Raw genomic sequence first — 21057 nt, 5'->3', positions numbered from 1 at the left:
GGTTTTCCAGTCCATTTCCAGTTCCTTGAGGTCAGAAGCAATTTACCAACCAAGAATCAGGTTTATACAACCAATGAGGCACACACGGTCTTGTTGATCAGAGCGCATTTTACGTGGGTACCCAGGCTTACAGAGTTAGAGAATTCATGGTTCAGGTTCTCCTGCAGCAAGGAAAGGGTTTGTTAACAAATTCACAAACAGACACATGGTAGCTGCATGATCATGAACTCTTAGGGTTCCTGACTTCCGGTTTCCTCACTTAAAGCCCATCTTGGAGAGTGATAAGAAATGGAGGAGATTAATTCTGATAGAGCACAGGCATTGAAGCAAGACATTCCTAAGTATAAAGACAAGCTCCATTACCTATACAGTTCTGAATATGTCTCTTAATTTCTCTGAGCTAGGTTCCCTTTTTGTACCGTGTGAAGATTAACTAAAACTAGAATGTATGAAAAGATACTCCCCCCGTTTCTTCTGGTATAAAATAGTATTCAATAAATGTTAATGAATGAATCTGAAAGTTACAAACACATTTCTGTGGTTTCTATAGTTACATACATGATTACTAATATTGTTTAGCAGGAGGGAAAAAGTGTTGTAATTCTCTCTGCTTCCCCCAAAAGCTCACCTTTGTTGAATATATATGAATTTGGAACCATTATTTATATTTACTTGCTAACCTTGATGTTCTGCATAATCCTGAATATCACTGTTTGAAAGGGAGGATTTTATTTTGTTTTGTGCTTGTCAAATACCATTTGGATGTTTCTTTCCCAAGTCTCTTCCCCTTTTTTATGCATTAAAAACAGGGCAAACAGACTATATGCATATAATAGTATTGCTATGGGGAAAGCATGTATTTGAGATCATTCCTATGAAATTTCTGGTCTTCATGAAATTTTTCACCAAAAATTTTTAATAAGCATATGCTTCACTTGCTTATAGTATTTTATATTTATTTCACAAAATGAGTAATTACTTCTATCGCCTATGCAAAAAGCACAAGAGAATACTTTTTTTTTTTTATCTCAGCATACAAATGGAAAAAACAAACTGACATATTATCATGTCTCCCAGGACAATCCCTGAAGTGTGTCCATTAGTTAGACCTTGATACGTGAACTCTTTGGGGAACTTTAAAGAACTGGAGAGCTCCTTCAGATCTGGCTTGCAGGTAAGTAAGTTGCAAAACGTTTGATGCAGAGAGTGTCCATCTTGCACCAGCTGGATAAAATCGAACCTAGGCATTGTCTAGCTGAATTCAAATTCTCATATCCCAGCTGTTCTTCTGGAAGCCATCAACACTGGGACAGATGGTATTAATGTTTTCTCACACATGGCTAGCCGTAAGTACAGGTTCTAATTAAAATAAATTATAAGACATTATTTACAACGGCCTTTTCAGAATACATTCAGTAAATAGGAACCAAGAGTAGAACCTGAAGGCACTATACCAGAGAGTTGCAAATTAACAGAGAGATCCCTAAGTATAAATATGATGTATTAGTTACAGCCTTGGAACTGAGGGATATTTTCCAAGGAGAAACAGTGTTGCACTCAAGATGGTAAAACTTGATTTGCACAGATTCAGTGAAATCTGTTACCGTTTAGAATATGCCTAAGAATATTCCCATAGATGCTGAAGGCCAAGCCATGGTGGCATATATGAAATAATTAAGATTTACTTCAAATTAACTAGTTTGAAAAAAGAGGCCATATTCTCTTACATATTAGAGTAGAAGAGCATGAGTAGAGATTAACTTCAAAGGTTTCAGAAGTGCTTGAGGAACTCAAGGAAAACACAAGAAGTGTTCTAGCTATAACAGCAAGGCTTTCTTGAAGAGTGGGTACTAGAGTAGAGTCAGCATGATCAGAAATACTGACCATTTGTTTCTAGCTGTAAAAAAAAACAAATCTTAAGACTTGAGTTGCCAAAACCTTTTAAATTGTTCATTTAATAATTTTTGAGAGAGGGCCATTGATATAGATGGTCCCATATTAGATGTATAGGAACTCTATCACTTGCCCTAGAGAAGCTTATCATCTCCAAAGGAACATAAGGCACATACATCAATAACTATAGTTCACTGTTAAAAAAGACAGATAGGGAGACAGACAGATACAAAATGCCAGGGGGTTTCTCAGGAAGGAGAGTTCCCTGAGCAAGCCACTACTGGCTGCATTCCGTAAGCAGTTTACTACTGTTGGGTGAGCCTGGGATTTCTGGAGCCATCTAGGTGGTGCAAGTGTAGCTCTCGTAGGGCTTGGGTAGAAGTAGAGCAGTCTCTACTTGCATGGGACATGATACTGTATACAGAAAATCCCATGGAATAGCCAAAAAAACAAAAACAAAAACAAAAAAAACCCTACTGGAACTAATACAGATGCCCCACAAGGTTGGAAGACACAAGCTTACTATATCAAAATCAAAAAAATATATGTCAACATTTCTACACACTAGGAGTGAACAATCCAAAAATGAAATTAAGAAAATTCTATTTACAATTTTAAAAATTAGAAATATTTTATAGTACACAAATGTCCATAGCTTTAGCTGTAAAAACCAAAACTCAAAACAACCCAAGAAGTCCATAAACAGGGGCACCTGGGTGGCTCAGTGGGTTAAAGCCTCTGCCTTCCGCTCAGGTCATGATACCAGGGTTATGGGATCAAGCCCCACATAAAAAGGTGAACAGTTCAACAAAGTGTGATAAATCCATAAAATGGAATACTACTCGATAAATAAAATGGAATTATTATTACTGATCCGTGATACAACAAGGATGAATGACAAAATGAGTACAGAGAAGCCAAACGGAAGTGTGTACTAGATTCCATTTACATGAAGTTACAGAAAATACAAAGTAATATATAGGAATAGACTACATATCAGTAGTAGTCTAGAGAGGGGAGAAGGAGGTGATCAGGAGAAGCAAAAGGAAGGGGAATATAAAAGGGCAAGAAGAAGCTTCTAAGGGTAACATAGTTATTACCTCAATTGCAAGATGGTTTCACAAGTATCTACATGTATTGAAACTTATCAAATTCTACACTTAATACATGGAATTTAGTGTTGGCCAATTATAAATCAATGAAGTAAGTAAAAAAAAAAAAAAGAAGAAGAAGAACAGTACTTATTTTTAATCATATACAAGTGTCAATTAATTTTGTTCATTACTTACTTCCGACCAGTGTGCCTGGTCAGCCTAACCATCAACTTGCGTGCCTCTTCTGAGCTAGACTGAGTGTTCTTAACAAATGAAACTGGTCTCTCGAGTCCATGTTTCTCCAAGAGCTCCGACACACTAAAAGTGAGAGAGGAATTTTTTAGTCTTGCTATCAAACAAAAAAAGTCTGAGAGTCTTGAACATACAACCAGCACGTAGGTGTTTAGTACTAAAAACAAAAAGTAGCATATAGAATGACCCAATTTCACATACTGCATTAATTTTCAGAAAAAAAAAAAAAAGCTAACAATCATATATCAAATCTTATTTCCTGTACTTTTACTACAATGTACTTGGAATTAGTAGTCAATTTTTTAAAAAAATATGACATATCTTTATCTAAAATTTTTTTTATTATTTTCCTCTACTCTAAAAGCATCAAATCAGTAAAACAAGCAAATCTATCATTTCAATACTCAGCTTTTACTCTGAACAATCCTGTGAGTAATTTGTTAGAGGTAAGGTCAATAGAAAAGGAATAAACAATTTTAGAGTTGGAGCCAAAGAAACATCACAAGGCTCAATCTCCCTCCAGAATCTATTCTATAAAAATAAAAAAATATGTCACAAATTTTGTCCCAGATGAACCTTCTTGAGATATCTCATTCCCCAATCATCAGCGTCATATATGTATGATGGGTGACCTCACCAAATTTCACATTTTTTGAATTAACTACTACTGAGTTTATAGAGCGTGACCGGCTAGAATTCAGTAGCTCATCGTAAAGACAGGTTTCATGGGTCATGTCACCTGACATCACATATGCTAAAACATTTTTCAGTGATTAGTACCTATGCGGTGGAAGAGGGAAAAATTTCTTATTTTAAAAGGTCATTAACTTAAACTAAACAGGGAAAGATGTGGGTATCATGCAGAAACTGACCACATATAACTGTTTCCTTGAGGTAGAAAGAGCATAATGTGATATCAAGACCACTCATGGTTACACCCAGGAACATACCATGAAATTCTGTGAAATACTATGAAATTCACAGTATTTCACCATATCTTTTTTAGATCACTCTTCTCAGTTTCATTACGGAAAAAAAAGTAATCGTGCAAATTTGTAAGGAATGAATCCATATTGTCTTAATCCACTAAATTTTACTCAAACTATGTTCAACTTCTCAAGACACCAGAGATAGGAGAAACACAGCCAATCTAAAATAAGCTAAGGTTGAAAAGAAATTGATTTATTAAGAATTTTTCAAGGAAAAATAACTATATAACTTTCAGGACACAAAGTAACAAGCAGCAAGGTAGTAATAAATACAGAAACAGAGGTCCTAAGGATAGTGAATGATGCTTCATTCAACTCCCATACACATATGGCACAAAAACACTGTTTCCTTAAATACAACTTGAAATATTTTTATACTCAAGTCCCTTAAATTCAATGAATAAAACTTCTAATTAGTAGACTCCAAATTATTATACTTTTCTATCATATCGCCACTATAAACTGATGGTATTACCTTATAATTCTATAATTATGTGTTGGAAAAAAATTTTTAGTCCTAAAATTTTTAATACAGTTATTTAAAATTACTCATGCATCTTCATATATGCATATAAATGCTAGTAAAATATATTTGACTTCCTAAATGCCAAATTAGGAATTTCAGGCTCCAACACAGAAAGTTTCATGCTTCATTCTGACAGTGAAGAATATTACTGTAGAGTTACTTGAAAGTTCTAGCGCAGTTTGATCTAATCTAGATATCCTATCAGAGGTAATATGCCCAAAAAACGGAAGTCAGGAGTATAATAAACACTATTTGCTGACAGACATAATAACTGTTGCAGGAACTAACATTTCTTGTGTACCTTATGGGTAGGAAGCACTTTAAATGGTTACTCTAACATGAATCCCATTAGCTCATGGGTTAGATATTATAAATAAGAAAACCCAGGGTTCAAAGAGCACACAGCTTCTGAGTCACCAGGCCCATATTTGAACACAGGTCCACCAGTCTTCAAAATCCAGGCTCTTAATTACCCTGCCACAGCTAGCGATCCCTTTGTATTAAGAAAATTCACTCCCAAGAGAGTCAAACAAATAGGAAGTCAAACTGCAATCGACCACTGGACATATGAAAAGTAACGTTTCTTGGGCAGACCTCCGCATCAGCACACAGCCAACAGACTAACATTTTTCTCACCTGAGAATTTGTTCCAGTTGGTCTGCCATGTCATGAAGAGCATTTGTTACCTCTGTTTTGTGACTGAAAGATTAAGAGAAAAAAATTAAAATTAAGTTTTAGTAGTAGTTTCTTACATAGAAATAATACTCAAGTGAAAAAAGATATGATGTTTCCCTTATAGTTAATATACAACAATATTACATTGCTGGGCAAAATGTTGGTCTTATTTCTGAACATCTTCAGCTCTGCCTACTTGTGCTCTATGTCTCTAATAAATAAATAAAATCTTAAAAAAAAAATACAGGGTTTTTCCTTTATGAATTGACATCCATAAACATAATTACTATAGATGTTTTTTAGCCAGTGGAATATGTTGCCTATATAAGATGCACAAAAATTAATTAGGTTAAATAAGTGTTCATTTCCTAAGTGATTAAAAAAAAATAACAGTTTACCATTTGGTAAATGACCATGTAACTACTAAAAATGAACAACGAACCACAGGCAGAATAAAATTGATGAACTTGGCATGAAGAGAATTACAGAAAATATTTGGAAGCTCTATATTTTAATAGTAGGCTAATTTAAAAATGTTACTTAGAAAATTGTAAATATGAAACATAATCATTAAGAAATACATGGAAAACAGAGTATCAATCTATTTTTGTATTTACAAAAAAGTCTGTTAGATCAAAAGAAACCATTAATCTGAAGCCAAGATTTCTTAGCCTACACTCTCTTCAAAAACACACTAATTCTGTAATTATAATGTCTACATAAAATATGTTCTTTTAATATCATCATTCATTGATACTTCATGGTAGGCAAATTACTGTTTAAAAATTAATAGATTAGCTCTAGTTGATATTTATGCTAGTTTGATCTCACTGAAAAACAAGGTCTAAAACACTTATTCCTAAAAATTATACGTGTCACTTGGGAGTCAATGAGCTTGACGAGTTGATTCAAGGACAACAAAGGAGGCACAAAGCTGAAAGACAGACTATCAAGTTTCCCAGCAAAGCCATTTAAGGAAGAGACTTCCCACCACTACTGCCCTCTGTCACAGACATTAAGAGAAGCCTCTGCATCTCTTTTTACCCTCTAGGGAGAGCAATTTTACTACTAACACCCTGATAGCCACTGGGTTGAGGTTTCTAAATGATGGGTAATGACACTGCGCTACAAAATCTGTCCATACAATGCCTTTACCAGCCTTTTGCTACCTACTGACAGCCCGTATCTCTCAGAGAGATACCTACGGTTCCCAGAGGCACACCTGCTATTCCTGCCAGTCTTTACTAAGGATGTGAGATAACCTATGGTCATATTTCTATAAGTCTGGGTAATAAACACGTGCTGAGGCCCCCTACATGAAGATTCCCTAACCCTAGATGGAGGAAGGCAAAGACATATTAAGCGCTACCACAATCTCCATTCAGCTCTACCACTGACAAGTCTAACTGCTTGGATTCCTTCTGGGTGGTCAGTACTGAGACCCATGATGAGGCGATGAATGATCAGGATCTCTAAACTACCCAACATTTCTGTAATATACTAGAATCTAAGATGAACCTACACACAAAAAAATCAAAGCTTAAACAAGAAGACAAGCTAGGTGCTCACATACGAGGCGACTTCTCAAGCACTCCTACACTGAAAAGGCTTTATCTTGTCACAAGGCTTACAATCAGTTTCTTAGTGTCTTAGATATAAATTAATGATCAAGAATCACTCAACATGGAGGACAGTCCCTAACAGTAAAGGCAGATATACAAACAACCAGGATATGAAAAATGAGAGACCGTGGTGAAAAAGCGTGTAGTGCAGGGAGCAGAGGAACAGAGTTTCCTACTCTGAAACAAGAGTAGGACACTATCTTATTTTAAAAGTTCTTAGAATTTAAATAAGAAAGTCAAAATAAATCTTAAAATTCAAAATATGGATGAAAAGATAAAACTGAAGAAACTCCCAGATCATTTAACAAAAGATCAAAAAGTGGGAAAAAGAATAAAAAAGGCAGTAAATAAAGAAGTAATGTAAAGTAAATAAAGAAGTATTAAAAAATAGAGAAAGAAAAAGGAAGGGAGTACAAATAAAATTACCAAGGAAACTTATCAAGGAAAGAATGTAAGAAAATTTCCCAAAGCTCTAAAGGGCAGGATTTTCCAGATTGGAACAGGGGGTCTAAATGAACAACATAACAAATTCAGAGTCACAATGAAACACATCCTTACGATATTTCAGAACATCAGAGATGAAGAGAAGGCACTGAGATATCCAAAAAGGAAGAAAAGCCATCTAGAAAGTAGTGATTTACAATGGTGTAGGACTAATTGACAATCCTGGGAGGAGGGGACAAGACTGATGCTTTCAAAACTCACAAGGAAAAGATTATAAACCTAGAACTGTATATAGCCAAGGTTTCTACCAAGTTCAGGGGACAATTCTGGTAACTCTCTCACATGGAACAGTCTTAAAATAAAAATGCCTCCATGTAGGGGCACCTGGATGGCTCAGTGGGTTAAAGCCTCTGCCTTCGGCTCAGGTCATGATCCCAGGGTCCTGGGATTGAGCCCCGCATCGGGCTCTCCGCTCAGCGGGGAGCCTGCTTCCCCCTTTCTCTCTGCCTGCCTCTCTGCCTACTTGGGATCTCTCTCTCTGTGTCAAATAAGTAAATAAAATCTTAAAAAAAAAAAATGCCTCCATGTAATCTTTGACAGGAAACTGTTAAGATTGTGTTCCATTAAAATGAGAGAATAAGTAAAGGAAGGAGAAAAGAAATTTCAGAAATGCAATATGTAACACGAGAGAGAGGCAAACCCAAGTCTCAGGATGGCAGCTGTACAGAATATGGAACAATTAACCCACATCAAAGCAAGAGAAAAGACATCCAAGAAGGATGTTCCAAAAGGTACAGAGGGAGAGAAAATGGGAAAAAGGGAAGGAACTGAGATGTGTCTGACTACAGAAAAGAGCTTTCTATTTCCATCAGAAGAGGGAAGGAGATAAATGGAAACAAACAAAACAACAAAAAAGGAAAAGGAAATTTCTAAAAACAAAGGGGGAAAAAGAAAAACAGGAAAAACAAAAAGTTGCATACAAAGGAATATAATCATACCCAGATCTGTAGAAACAATATTTACATAATATAATGATGAAAATGCTACCCTAATTATACTGAAAAAATGGTAGAAGTAGGTATGGGGGATGGGTAGACTTCCATAAAGGAAGTCAACAATCACATAAAACTGCAGCCACCACATGAGCTGTCTTAGAGGAGGCAGGCAAAGACCAGAAGAAACACATTCTCTAGCTGGTGTTTCCTGTGAGGAGACACGGGGAAGGTGGGGCAGCAAACAGCTGTTGATCAATTACAAGTTTTTCAATTTCTTCACTTTCATTATGTGCATATGTTACTTTATAGCTAAAAATTAGGAGAGGATTATGTCTCTTTGGACTCCATCTTTTTAAAAATTTTTGTTTATTTAAGTAATCTCTATACCCAGTGTGGGGCTTGAACTCATGACCCAGAGATTAAGAGTCACATGCTCTCCTGATTGAGCCAGCCAGGCACCCCCTAGACTCCTCGATCTTGGATCAGCACCTCCATCACACAGACTTCACAAAGTGGAAGGACCAGCTGACTTGGAGAGTGTCTCACACTTTGCATTTACTTGACCGTTTCCTTCATGGTGTGATTTAACTTGTTCCCCCTTCTCTGCATCCGCTTGTCATCCTGAAGGCCCAGAGGACTGACTAGAGTAAGAATGAACACCTTTACTTCAGACTGGCACCTCACAGGAGGCATGTAACACCAGGCTGATTGTGATAGCACATCCGGTAGCTTAATTAAAGGTGACAGCATTCAGCTTCTATTTTCGAAAGCTAAATTTCCCTTTTGAAATGACAAAAAAAAAAAAAAATGAACTTGCTGAGGGAATACTTCGGTCCCACGCAAATATCCTTTACCCATCAAACTCACATCTGATTGCAGTACCATTGGTGACTGCATGAAACTATCTCACAATGGGGTGCAAACTTGGTGATCTCTATCATTCAGTTCACAGAAAATTAAAATTTCCTTAGAAGGAAAAGAGAGAGGGAGCAGCATTAGTCACAGTAGCCGAGATTGATAAGAAACAACCTAAGGGCCCATCAAAAGATGTATGAATCACAAAAATCTGCCATTTTCATATACACAATGGAATACGAAAGCCATTAAAAAAAAAAAAAGGAAATCCTGCCCTTTATGACAACATGGATGGACTCTGAGGGCATTAAGCTAAGTGAAAAAAGTCAGACAAAGAAAGACAAATACTGTATGATGATCTCACTTATACGTGGAATCTTTAAAAAAAAAAAAAAAAGAAGAAGAAGAAGAACCTAAAACAACAAAAATAACAAACTTACAGAAAAAGATCAGATTTGTGGCTACCAGAGGTGGGAGTGGAAGGCATGGGAAATGGGTAAAGGCAGTCAAAAGGTATAAACTTCCAGGTCTAAGATAAGTATGTATGGGGGACAATGACATACAATGTTCCACTCAAGGAACAATTTGGGAAACCAACTAAAAACAACAAAAACACTGTTATATGTTATGTATGAAAGCTGTTATGAAAGTAAAAGATCTCATCACAAGGAAAAAAATTTTTTGTTCTTTTTTTTTGTATCTGCATGCGATGACAGATGTTAACTAAACTGTGGTCGTTTCATGATGTTCGTCGAGTCATTACAATGAACACCTCAAACTTATGCAGTGCTCTGTGTTCATTATATTTCAATAAAACAAAGAAAAACAAAGTAAAATAAAATTATGTATATTCATACATTACTACTTGAACACGATTATTATAGGCAAGGGCCAAGAACAGATAATTCGCAGAATACCACAAGCTCATAAATACGAAAAACGCTTAATTAGAAACAATTTAAAACAGAGTCATCACTGCCTATGCGCTAGATGCAAAGTACTTTTTGTTGTGGTGGTTGTGATATTTTTGTTCTTTGATGGATAATTGATCAAGGTTGGCAAAATTATAGTGATTGCTCAAACACTGCTGGAAAAACAGAAGTTTATCTCTAGGCAACAGGTTTGCAGATGATTCCATTTTCTTCTCTGTATATTTTTTATATGCCCAAAATTCTGTCTAATGAACCCTCTGGGAAGCAACATTTTCATTTTAGCTGGTAGGATGAAAAGACAATAAGCCTGGCACGCTGTAGGTTCTTACCCATATCCTCTTTGTGGAAGACATTCTAATATGTCATAGCAAAGAGCCAGCTGGTCATTTCGTTCACAGTTGTAGATGCACTCCAGAGCTACTGCCATCAGTTGGTCCTGATCGGGAATAATTTTTTGCTGCAGCTAGAGAAAAGAAAGCATGCTGTACTAAATGTCAGTAGATTTACAGTCAGTTTTTCCATAGCCCAGTGCAACTGTCAATAGAATATTAAATAGTGCAATTAATCAGCTGCAAAAACAAATCTTGATTTTTCTTTAGCTTACAGACTTTTGGGGTCTTTAATAATTCTAAATGAAATCACATTTTAATTACAGAATCAGCTAGAAAAGATAATTTGTACCCATAAGCTTCGCATCTGCTAAAAACAGATTCTTCAATTTATGACCCATTCAGGATAAAGTAGATAGAAGAAACATAGTGAATTAAAAAGGCAATTCATTAAAAGCATTTCTAACCCTAAAGCCAAATTTTATGTGTTTCAATTACAAAAATATATAAAATTCCTTAACTAATACTCAGAGATGTTTGAACCTACTATTTTCCAGGATGCATTATATATTAGTCATGTAACTAAATAGCACTGACATTATTCAAAACAAGTCACATTGCAGTGCAGCATCACAGAACATATTCTGATGCAGAAAGCCGGCTACCACAGGTCACTGTCTCTAAAGGATACAAACTTCCCAGTACAAACCAGACTTTCTTTCTTATTTTCTGGAATACAAACATACTATATTTGTGCCTTGTTTTTCTCATCTCTACTTCTCAGCTCACTGGATATTAACATCTTCCTAAAATCATTGTTGTGAGGATGAAATTAAGACATGAAGAGTGCTTCCATTATTACAGAAGACACCAAAATGGAAAGCTGAACCTATGCTCTCAGAGCCCTATTCAATGACAAAATAAGTTTAAAGCAATTTCCATAATAAAGATCTGGTGGTTTTCAACATCTTAGTAGAAACTGAAGAAAGTGATAGAGAGAAGCTGCCAAACAAGGCATCTGCTCAGTAGAAAAATCATATCAATAAATGCGAAGAAGAAACATTCAAGTAACAGGGAAGTGAAGTTTTCCAAAGCAGCAGAGTTAACGGAGTTCTGTACCTTTCTTCAAGGGGTTAAGAAAAAAACATGGCGTTAATTTGACATCAACATGTGACAGAGTAATCCAAGGTTGCCAAGTGACAGACTGGTGATACAGAGCCAGAACACAGTAAAAATAATTATTATTAAAAATTAATTAAAATCACTACTTTTTCCTGATTTCTTATCGTGTGCCAAGTGCTACTTCTATGTGCTTCCTGAGCATTCATTCCTAATTCCTCAAACCATTTCCCTAAGGGGAGGCTGGGGCACTGACAGGACACGTCACTTGCTCAAGGTGCAGGGCTGGTCATGGCCAGGCTGGGAGCCTAATGCAGGCAGCCGGTCCCAAGGCCCACACGAAGCAACATGGTCTCTCACACTCCTGCATATACAGGAAGAATGGGAGAGATGGAGGAAAACTACAGTCGTAAGCAACTCATACAGGAAAAGGAAAAAACTGAAAGCAGTTTCAGTGAAAGGAATACATTGGAAAACCAACTGAAACAGAAGCCTGTGTTTCTGTGTTTCTGGGATGGTTCCCTTGATTTCCTGGCTTCCTATCTTTCCCTCCCTGCAACATTTAAGTATCACTTGGAAGTTAAATGTTCTAGAATCCACAGCTGATCACGTGTGTTCAAAACCTTGTTGGTAAGCCTTAGCAGGCCTACACTGTGAAAGGTAAGAATAAGCCTTCCATCCGGTTCCTCCACGGCCTGGCGCCAACCCACCCTTCCTGTCCTATGAACCGCTAGGCAAATTTTAGTTCATGCAAATTAAATTACTTGTCTTATGTAAACACGATATTAGTCTTTTGTCTCTTTGTCTTTTTCTACTCCTACATGGAACGTCTTCTCAAAAACTTAGTTTTGCCCTATCTAAAGCCTCCCAGAGAATCCCACTTTATCTCTATTTGCCCTGACTTCAGTCGGGCTTTTCCGGATGTCTAGTCTTGTGCATAAGCTCCATAAATGCTGGTCTAAGGAACGCGTCCTCATGATACTCTCAAACACGGATCCTTCTCCCCTCTGTATTCCTACGGCTTCTTTTTGTTCTCTTCCTGGGCCATTTAGCAAATCTTTCTTAAAACAATCTATAATGCACATGAATCATAATGCTCAAAGTTTTAAGACACTTTCTACTATTCTTGCTCTGTTCAACTCTACGAGATGTCTAACTTCATAAAGTGTAAGACACACTTCTTATTTCCATCATTCCTGTCCTAATATCTCAGTGGTAACTATTAAACCATCATCTGCCCCACCTCAAGCCGAAAGAAGAGAGCGCCTCTAAAACTTTCTAGGAATACAGTAAGTCTTCCCCACCATGGGCAGCAGATTATTTTCCATACTGCAGAGCAAGGTAAAATTTAAGAAAATTATAATTTGGCTTTTTAAAATGGTCTTAAAATTATGGACTACACATAAGTACATAAAGAACAGATGATAAAATATGATACCTGGAAAACCCCAGAGAACGAAGCAATACAAAAAATTAAGTGAAGTGGCAGAATGCAAAATTAGCATACAAAATTAAAAGCTTTCATATACAAAAACAACAAACAGAGGAGTGAAGGTAGGGAAACGTCGCTTTAAAATAGAAACAGAAAATTAAATGCTTAGGAATAAATTTAACAAGAAATGTGCATGACCTACATAAGGAACATTTTCAAACACTCCTGAAAGACAGTACAAAAAGACATGAACAAACAGAATGATACCCCCTCTTCTTGAATAGGATGACTTAACATTATAAAGATACTGGTCTCACCAATTTATAACTTTAATATAATCACAGTAAATATACCAACAAGCTATTTTATGGAATTAGCCAAGTTGTTCAAAAGTTCAGATGGAGAAACAAACATGTAAGAGTATCTTTTTAAAAAGTTCAAAAAACAAGCAAAAAACAAAAAAAACCTAGGGGGAAAAAAATACAGAGGAATACTACCCTTACCAGATTTTTATAACCCATTATAAAATCTCTATGATTAAAACAGTGCACTCTAGAGGCACCTGGGTGGCTCAGTTGGTTAAGCATCTTGATTTCAGCTCAGGTCATGATTTCAGGGTCCTGAGATCAAGCCCAATATGGAGCTCTGCACTCAGCAAAGAGTCTGCTTGTCCCTCTCCCTCCCCCTCTGTGTCTGGCCCTGCTTGCTTTTTTTCTCTCTTAAATAAATAAATTAATTAATTAAGATAAGATACAAAATAAAACAGTGTGCTCCTAGTACACAGACAAACCAGTAACAATATAAAAACTCTAGAATGAGGGGCACCTGGGTGGCTCAGTGGGTTAAAACCTCTGCCTTCAGCTCTGGTCATGATCTCAGGGTCCTAGGACCGAGCCCCATGTCCGGCTCTCTGCTCAGCGGGGAGCCTGCTTCCCCCTCTCTCTCTCTGCCTGCCTCTCTGCCTACTTGTGATCTCTGTCTGTAAATAAATAAATAAAATCTTTAAAAATTAAAAAAAAAAAACTCTAGAATGAGACGAATGAACAAATGGATATTTGGTATATGACAAAGGTGGCATCTTAAATCACTCAAGAAAAGACAAAACTTTTAATGAATGGTGCTGGGACAACTAGGTAGCCATCTGGGGAAAAAAAATTAGATTCACATCTCACCATACAAAAGAAAGAACTCCAAGTAGATTACTGATCTATCATAAAAATAAAACCATAAAAGTACTGAATGAAAATGAGTGAATTCTTCTTTAACTGCAGTAGGAAAAGGCTTTCTCACCATGACTCAAAATACAGAAGCAATAAAAGACTGTTCAATTTGACTACACATAAATAAAAAGATAAAAATTCTGGCCTGACACGAATCACCATAAACAAAGTCCAAAGACACCCTACCAACTGGAGAAATATACACAATACATACCACAAAAAGGGGCTCTAATTACACCAACAAATCTGAATTTCTTACAAAAGTAAATCACAAAGGAACAAAAGTCCCAGTGAAAAATGGGGGAAAGACATGATGGACAATTCACCAAAAAAGAAATAGCTCCCTCAAATATATGAGGAAATGTTCTAATTCACTCATAATTAAAGAAAGGCAAATTAAAAAAACACTGAAATATCACTTTTCACCTACCACACTGGCAAAAATTTTAAATACAGCAACACACTCTGTCCACAACGCTGTAGAGAATAGGGATGCTCCTACACGACTGGTGGGAAAGTCCAGCGGACCAAGCCCTCTGGAGAGAAATCTGGCAATGACAACATGACCCTGCCTGCCTTTAGGCTCAGGAGCCCAAATGTGTATGAACAAGGTTATTCACTGTAGCATTGATTGTAACTACCAACTACTAGAAATAGAAAACTAGTGAGACTGAAGAAATGAATTTTTTTATTTTATTATTTTAATTTGTATAGCCACCCATGCTAGAGGCTATCATACTGAATAGCACAGTTCTAGAGGCACTTTTCCATTCCCTAAGGAGTGTGGGCCCAAAGCAGGCAAGCAGGAAATTGCAGGCAAGAGTTTCAAGTGTTACGTAGACTCTCCCATCTCTACCAGTGCTGGCACACAGGCCTAGGTCCGCACCCAAAGCTTCCAAACTCGGGGCCCTGGAGTACTGCACTGCAGGAACATGTGAGAACTGGGAGCGGGAGAGTCCTTTTGGAACTTGACACAGTTCCATTCCTGATCAGATGAAAGTGACCTTTGCCACTATAAGAACTGCAGGAACTGCAAACCAACATGCAGAAATAATTGTAACACAGATCAAGAGGCTTTCTATCAGAATCACTGGATAAATTGTCAAATGCATATCCCAGGTCCATATCCCCCAAATTCTAATCCATTGTATCTGGGTTCAGCCTAGAAAACTCTATTTTTTTTAAAGCCCATAGCTCCCATACACAATGCATTAAAAGAAGAAGAAGAAAAATGAAATGCTAGCACAGAAGACTGAGAACAATACAAGAAGGCAGAGTATTTTATTCCCAAATCACCTTCATCCAGACTTGCTTATGTTCCTCTGTAAATTCCACTTTCCAAAGGGCCATGCAAATAAAGAGCAACAGCTTAACATCACAGGTGAGCCAGAGGAGTGCTTAATCAGGATGGTATAAAGGAGAGGAAGAGTTTGAAGCACGTGTTACAGTTAAAAGGATAAATATGTGTTTGTATTATTGTTCCCGAGTGCTCACTCCCTTCTTTCCAAGACAGGATTATGCTTCCCTCCTCATTAACAACAGGCTTGGCTCAGACCTACTCAGGCCTGTGAAAAAAGAGAGGATGTAACTTGATGCACTCGGAGCTAAGCTTTAAGAGTCACTGTGTGGTTCTGCTTTGCTCTTTCGGTCCTGGGCCACAGCTTCGAAAGGGGCCTGCTCTTTTAGCCAAGTCATAACAAGACATGGAACAAAGCAGAAGCCCAACCATAGCCCATACTGTGCCTGTGGGAAATGAATGTCTGTCATTCTAAACTACTCAGATTTGGTGATGGTTTATTAATGCAGCATAATTTAGCCTGAGCTGTCTGATACAGAAATCATTGCTCCTGTTTCCTGCTATATTCTATAAACACTGTGCTTGACTCATGGCAGATCCAAGGTACATTCTTTCCGTGAAGAGTCAAGTAAAATAAAATAAAAACAGTGCTCCAAGCACAATCCTAATAAAGCAAACAAATGTTAGCAAATGGTCTAGAGCATCATCATGAAACCCAGTTTCAATCATTCACCCAACAGTTGCTTGACTAAATTTACTAAGCACCTACTCTCTGCAAAGGGCTAACTTCCTGGTAATACACAGAAGCCTGAGACATAGAGAACACACGTAGGGAAAAAAAGGGAGGAAAAGAGAAACACGCGAACATGAATTATGACACAGTGTGATGTGGGTTATTATAGAGGCAAGAACAAGACCTGTCATCGCACAGAGAAGTCACAGGTCTCCTAGCAGAGAGAATCCTGAAGGACAGACAGGTGTCTGTAAAGGGAAGAAAAGGGAAGCTGACCACCCCAAACAAAGGAAAGAGTCTCTAAAAGCAAAAAGAGGCATGAAAAGCCAGACAGCATGAAGACAGGTGGAGAAGGTCAGTGTGAGTGGACTAGCACAGTCACTCTCAGAGGGAAATGAGGCTCAAGAGACAGACTGGAAAGAGACCACAAAGAACCTTCTAAGCCACCCAGAGAGCCCGACATTTACCTTGTAGACACTGGTTTCCCACAGATCATGACAGGATCAAATTTCCGTTGGGGAAAGATAATATTGATAGAGATAAAGAGGAGAGATTGGAAAGGAGGAGCCCAGCAACCCCATTGTTTTCTGCTTTGATGTTTACATATTGCAACAGAAGCAAACGGCTGCATGTTTTATTCAAAAGGCACATACTAAATTGCCAAGTAAAAACAACGAAAAGCTGACGACACACAAAGGATTTCCAAGGCTCTGTAAGGAAGAAGAATCACAAACAAGATTACTGGAAGGAATTTAAAGTCACTTCTTTCTTCCTCATAAAACATTCATATTCAATCCATCCTGCTGCTCGAACAGTGCTCCGCTGTCAGAAGTAACCCACCCTCGGCTAACAGCAAACCACCCAATTCAAAATCAGAATACTAAGTGGGAACTGCCTACGAAAAGATGGAAAATTTTAAACAGCCAAAGAACAGAGACACGTTTGACAAACAACCCTTTTTCAGAAATGAAGAAAATGTGTAAGGTTAACTAAGCAATGCTTTCTTGTTTTTATCCTGGTTATATGGTCTGTGGCCATATACTTCGGAGGACTTCAGACTGCTGCACAGGCTAGCTCAAGGAAGTGCACTCACTTAGAATTTAGGATGGAAGGGGCCTTACATGGCTTCTGCTTGAAACCCAATCCAAGGCTCTGAATGGGACTACAAAGTCAGTGCCTTACAGTGGCGCTGCTATCCTACTTCCTGCTCGAGCCCCCTCCAACAGAAAGGGAGCCACCATCTCTTGAAACAACATATTTGATTTATGGTTAAATTAAGAGGTTATTTACTTCGCAAAAATATGCTGCACTTAATAAAATGACTTACGGCCACTGAATCTGAACAACCATTTGAATCCCGCGGAAGTACAGACCTATAAATACAGCTGACCCCGGCACTGTGAGGGTCCGCTGACTCATAAACAGAATCCAGTACTGTAAATGCATTTTGTCTTCCATATGACTTAATAACACTTTCCTTTCTCTAGCTTACTGTTTTCTAAAACTAATCAACTGTTTATGTTATTGGTAAGGTCGACAGTAGGGTACTGATCGTTAAGTGTGGGGGGGGGAGTCAAAAATTATGCACAAATTTTCGCCTGCATAGGGGGTGGGGGACTAGTGCCCCTAAACACTGCATTGTTTGAGAGTCAACCATATAGTACTCTCAAGCAAATATAAAAATTATTAAGAATAATTATAGATTTCCTTACGAGATTTTCATAAATATTTTCATAAATATGAAGATTTTCATAAATATTTTGAAGGTCCTAAGGGGCAAGAATCTTTTCCTCTTCTGTTGGTGTTAGGATAAAGCTTAATGATGAAGAACACAGCTGTGAAATTAGAAGACCCATGTGTTAAAAAAAAAAAAAAAGAAGCAGCAGCAGCAGCAGCCCACGTGTGAATCCAGACTCCACTCTTTACTGTGTGACCCTGGGCAACTGCCTGACCGACTGCTCTGTATCACAATTTTTCTCTCCCTCCGATGACGAATAAAAATACCCACCTCACAGGATTGTTATAAGGATTTAATGAGTTAACACTTGTACAGAGCTTGTCTATAATAAGAATTCAATGCTCTATCAAGTATTAGTTTTTCTCATCTTGACATATATCAATACATATAATCAACAGAAACAGAAAGTCAACAAACTTTGGAATAAAGAAACATGAACTCCTAAAAAAAAAAAAAAATGGACTGAATTGAAACATGTTTAAAGAATACATGAGAACCTATGATTTTACTCATATGTGGAATTTAAGAAACAAAACAGATGAATATAGGGGAAGGGAAGGGGAAAAAATGTCAAATTGAGAGGGAGGCAAACCACAAGACACCGAACTCTAGGGGCACCTGGGTGGCTCAGATGACTGGGCGTCTGCCTTCAGCTCAGGTTATCAAGTCATGTTCCCAGGGTCCTGGGATCGAGCCCTGACAATGCGCTCTCTGCTCAGTGGGGAGTCTGCTTCTCCCTCCCCCTGCCTGCTGCTCTGCCTACTCATGCTCTGAGCGCTCTATCAAATAAATAAATAAGATACTTTAAAAAAAGGACACTGAACTCTAGGAGACAAACTGAGGGTTGCTGGAAGTGTTGTGGGTGGGGGTATAGCTTAACTGGGGGCAAGGTCATTAAGTAGGGCACTTAATGGAATGAGCACTGGGTGTTGCATGCCAACGATGCATCACTAAACTCTACCTCTGAAACTAATAATAGACTATATGTTAACTGCGGCGCCTGGGTGGCTCAGTGGGTTGAAGCCTCTGCCTTCGGCTCAGGTCACGATCCCAGGGTCCTGGGATTGAGCCCTGCATCAGGCCCTCTGCTCAGCAGAGAGCCTGCCTCCCTTCCTCTCTCTCTGCCTGCTTGTGATCTCTCTCTCTCTCTGTCAAATAAATAAATAAAATCTTTTTTTTTAAAAAGGCTATATGTTAATTAATGTTAAATAAAATTTAAATAATAATAAAAAAAGAAAAGAATAACATGACATCCGTTTCCTTTTGTTTAAAGGGGAATTACTTATAAATCCTATTATAACAAATAGGCAAATAAAACCTAATTCTGCAGAGAAAGAAGCACAGAGGTTCTTAAAAAAGTTAGTTTCTACTTACATCCGGTTTGGAATGCTGAAATATCTTCAGGGGAAATTTTAAGTCCCCTTTAGCTAACGTTACTAAATACTCCTTTAATAGCTCGTTAGCCACACCAGGAGACTGTTTCTCACAACGATGAAGAAAGGGAACCATCCACTGGTATGCACTTGTCACATATTTGTCCTCAGAACACTGCAAACACAATTAACCAAACAAACACATTCAATACCTGATTATTCCAGACAATGAGTTCTAAACCTCACATATGATCAAACTAATGTGAAACAACAGAAGCCCAACACTTACTAAAACAGATACCCCAGCTCACCTCAGAGGTGAGTTGTGAGGGACCCAGCGTGATCATGGTCCCTCACAACCTACACGCTGCTCTGGAAGACCAACATGCTACTACTATAATTTCAACATGAGGTCTCCCAGAGCAGAGAGAGATTCTACCCCAAAAATGTGTGTGAGAGAGAGAGAGAGTGTGTGTGTGCGCGCGCACACAGAGTGAGAGAGTGATCATGGATAGGAAGAGTGAAACAGAAAAAAGAGAGACAGAGACAGGATCACTGCAGAGCTCTAGAAGGGAACCACTTGAGGACCATCTTCTGTATAAAATCCCAGAATCTCTCCCTTTTCCTTTCCTGTTTTGCTCCTTTACATCCACCTTCACAAAACTCCAAATGATACACATGATTTTACTCATTCTCCCTGACATTACACAATTCCTTCTTTTATTTAATCCAGAAGATCCACCTAAGTCCTGTAAAAGGAGTCTTACCTGTAATACAAATTAGTTTTCACTGGGTGGGTTTCTCGGGGGTAAAAATTACTAAGCCAAAGGGAAGGGAGCACCTGAGGGAGAAAGATGACTAGAAGAAAAAGGAAAGAAGATGAAAAAGGAAGTACAGGAGGAAGAAAGAGAAGAGACGAGAAGAGAAGAGAGGAAAAGAAAGAAGGAAGGGAGGTCGAAAGTCAGTCAGTCAGGGAGAGAAGAGAGCACACAGGGCAGCCGTGGCTCCTCCCCTCAACCCACCCACTGGAACCAGGCTGCCCAAGAGCGAAGACTGCACGAGGTGTCCCTTGACAGAAAGCGCCCGGAAGCACCACCATTATTGTCTCGGGTGTCTCTCTATCCAGTGCGCTCGGCAGAAACCAAATTCTCCGAAGGTCATGAGTCCTAAGCCATGATGTTTTCTTCTCACAAGCACCTAGCCCTATAAACGCCAGTATTTCTGTGTAAGTGAAATATTTAAGTAATTGGGAATTTTAACATAGTGAAGGACGAAATTTAACATAGTGAAGAAGGAAATTTAACATAGTGAAGGACCATGATTATTAGAATAGCCAGCTAGTTTAGAAATATGCCTAGCTAAAAGAAAAAAAAGTTTTATACAGAGGAGTATGAATAAAGGGCAAGCAAGGTATAAAAACAGCCAAAATAATTTGGGGATATTCTCAGTAATTTATTCAAAAATTAGATTTTTTTTTAATTTATTTTTAATTTCTTTGTAATATTTAATTTATTTCTTATTTTTTATTTATTTTTTAAG

General features: G+C 37.9%; 1 protein-coding gene across 3 annotated transcripts in view; it reads right to left on the bottom strand.

Annotated features, from left to right (window-relative positions):
• The window catches only part of NBAS (NBAS subunit of NRZ tethering complex), a 327228-nt gene that overhangs the window by 175575 nt on the left and 130596 nt on the right, over positions 1 to 21057 (bottom strand). For all 3 annotated transcript variants that reach the window (XM_032353267.1, XM_032353268.1, XM_032353269.1), the window contains 4 exons: positions 19520 to 19693; positions 10607 to 10740; positions 5391 to 5453; positions 3183 to 3305 (listed from right to left, as the gene is read on the bottom strand). In XM_032353267.1, the coding sequence (XP_032209158.1) occupies positions 3183 to 3305; positions 5391 to 5453; positions 10607 to 10740; positions 19520 to 19693 (494 nt within the window). The remainder of the gene's footprint in view (positions 1 to 3182; positions 3306 to 5390; positions 5454 to 10606; positions 10741 to 19519; positions 19694 to 21057) is intronic.

This window comes from Mustela erminea, chromosome 7 (assembly GCF_009829155.1).
Source record: "Mustela erminea isolate mMusErm1 chromosome 7, mMusErm1.Pri, whole genome shotgun sequence".
NCBI classification, from domain to species: Eukaryota; Metazoa; Chordata; class Mammalia; order Carnivora; family Mustelidae; genus Mustela; species Mustela erminea.
This window is presented reverse-complemented; position numbering and strand designations above follow the sequence as displayed.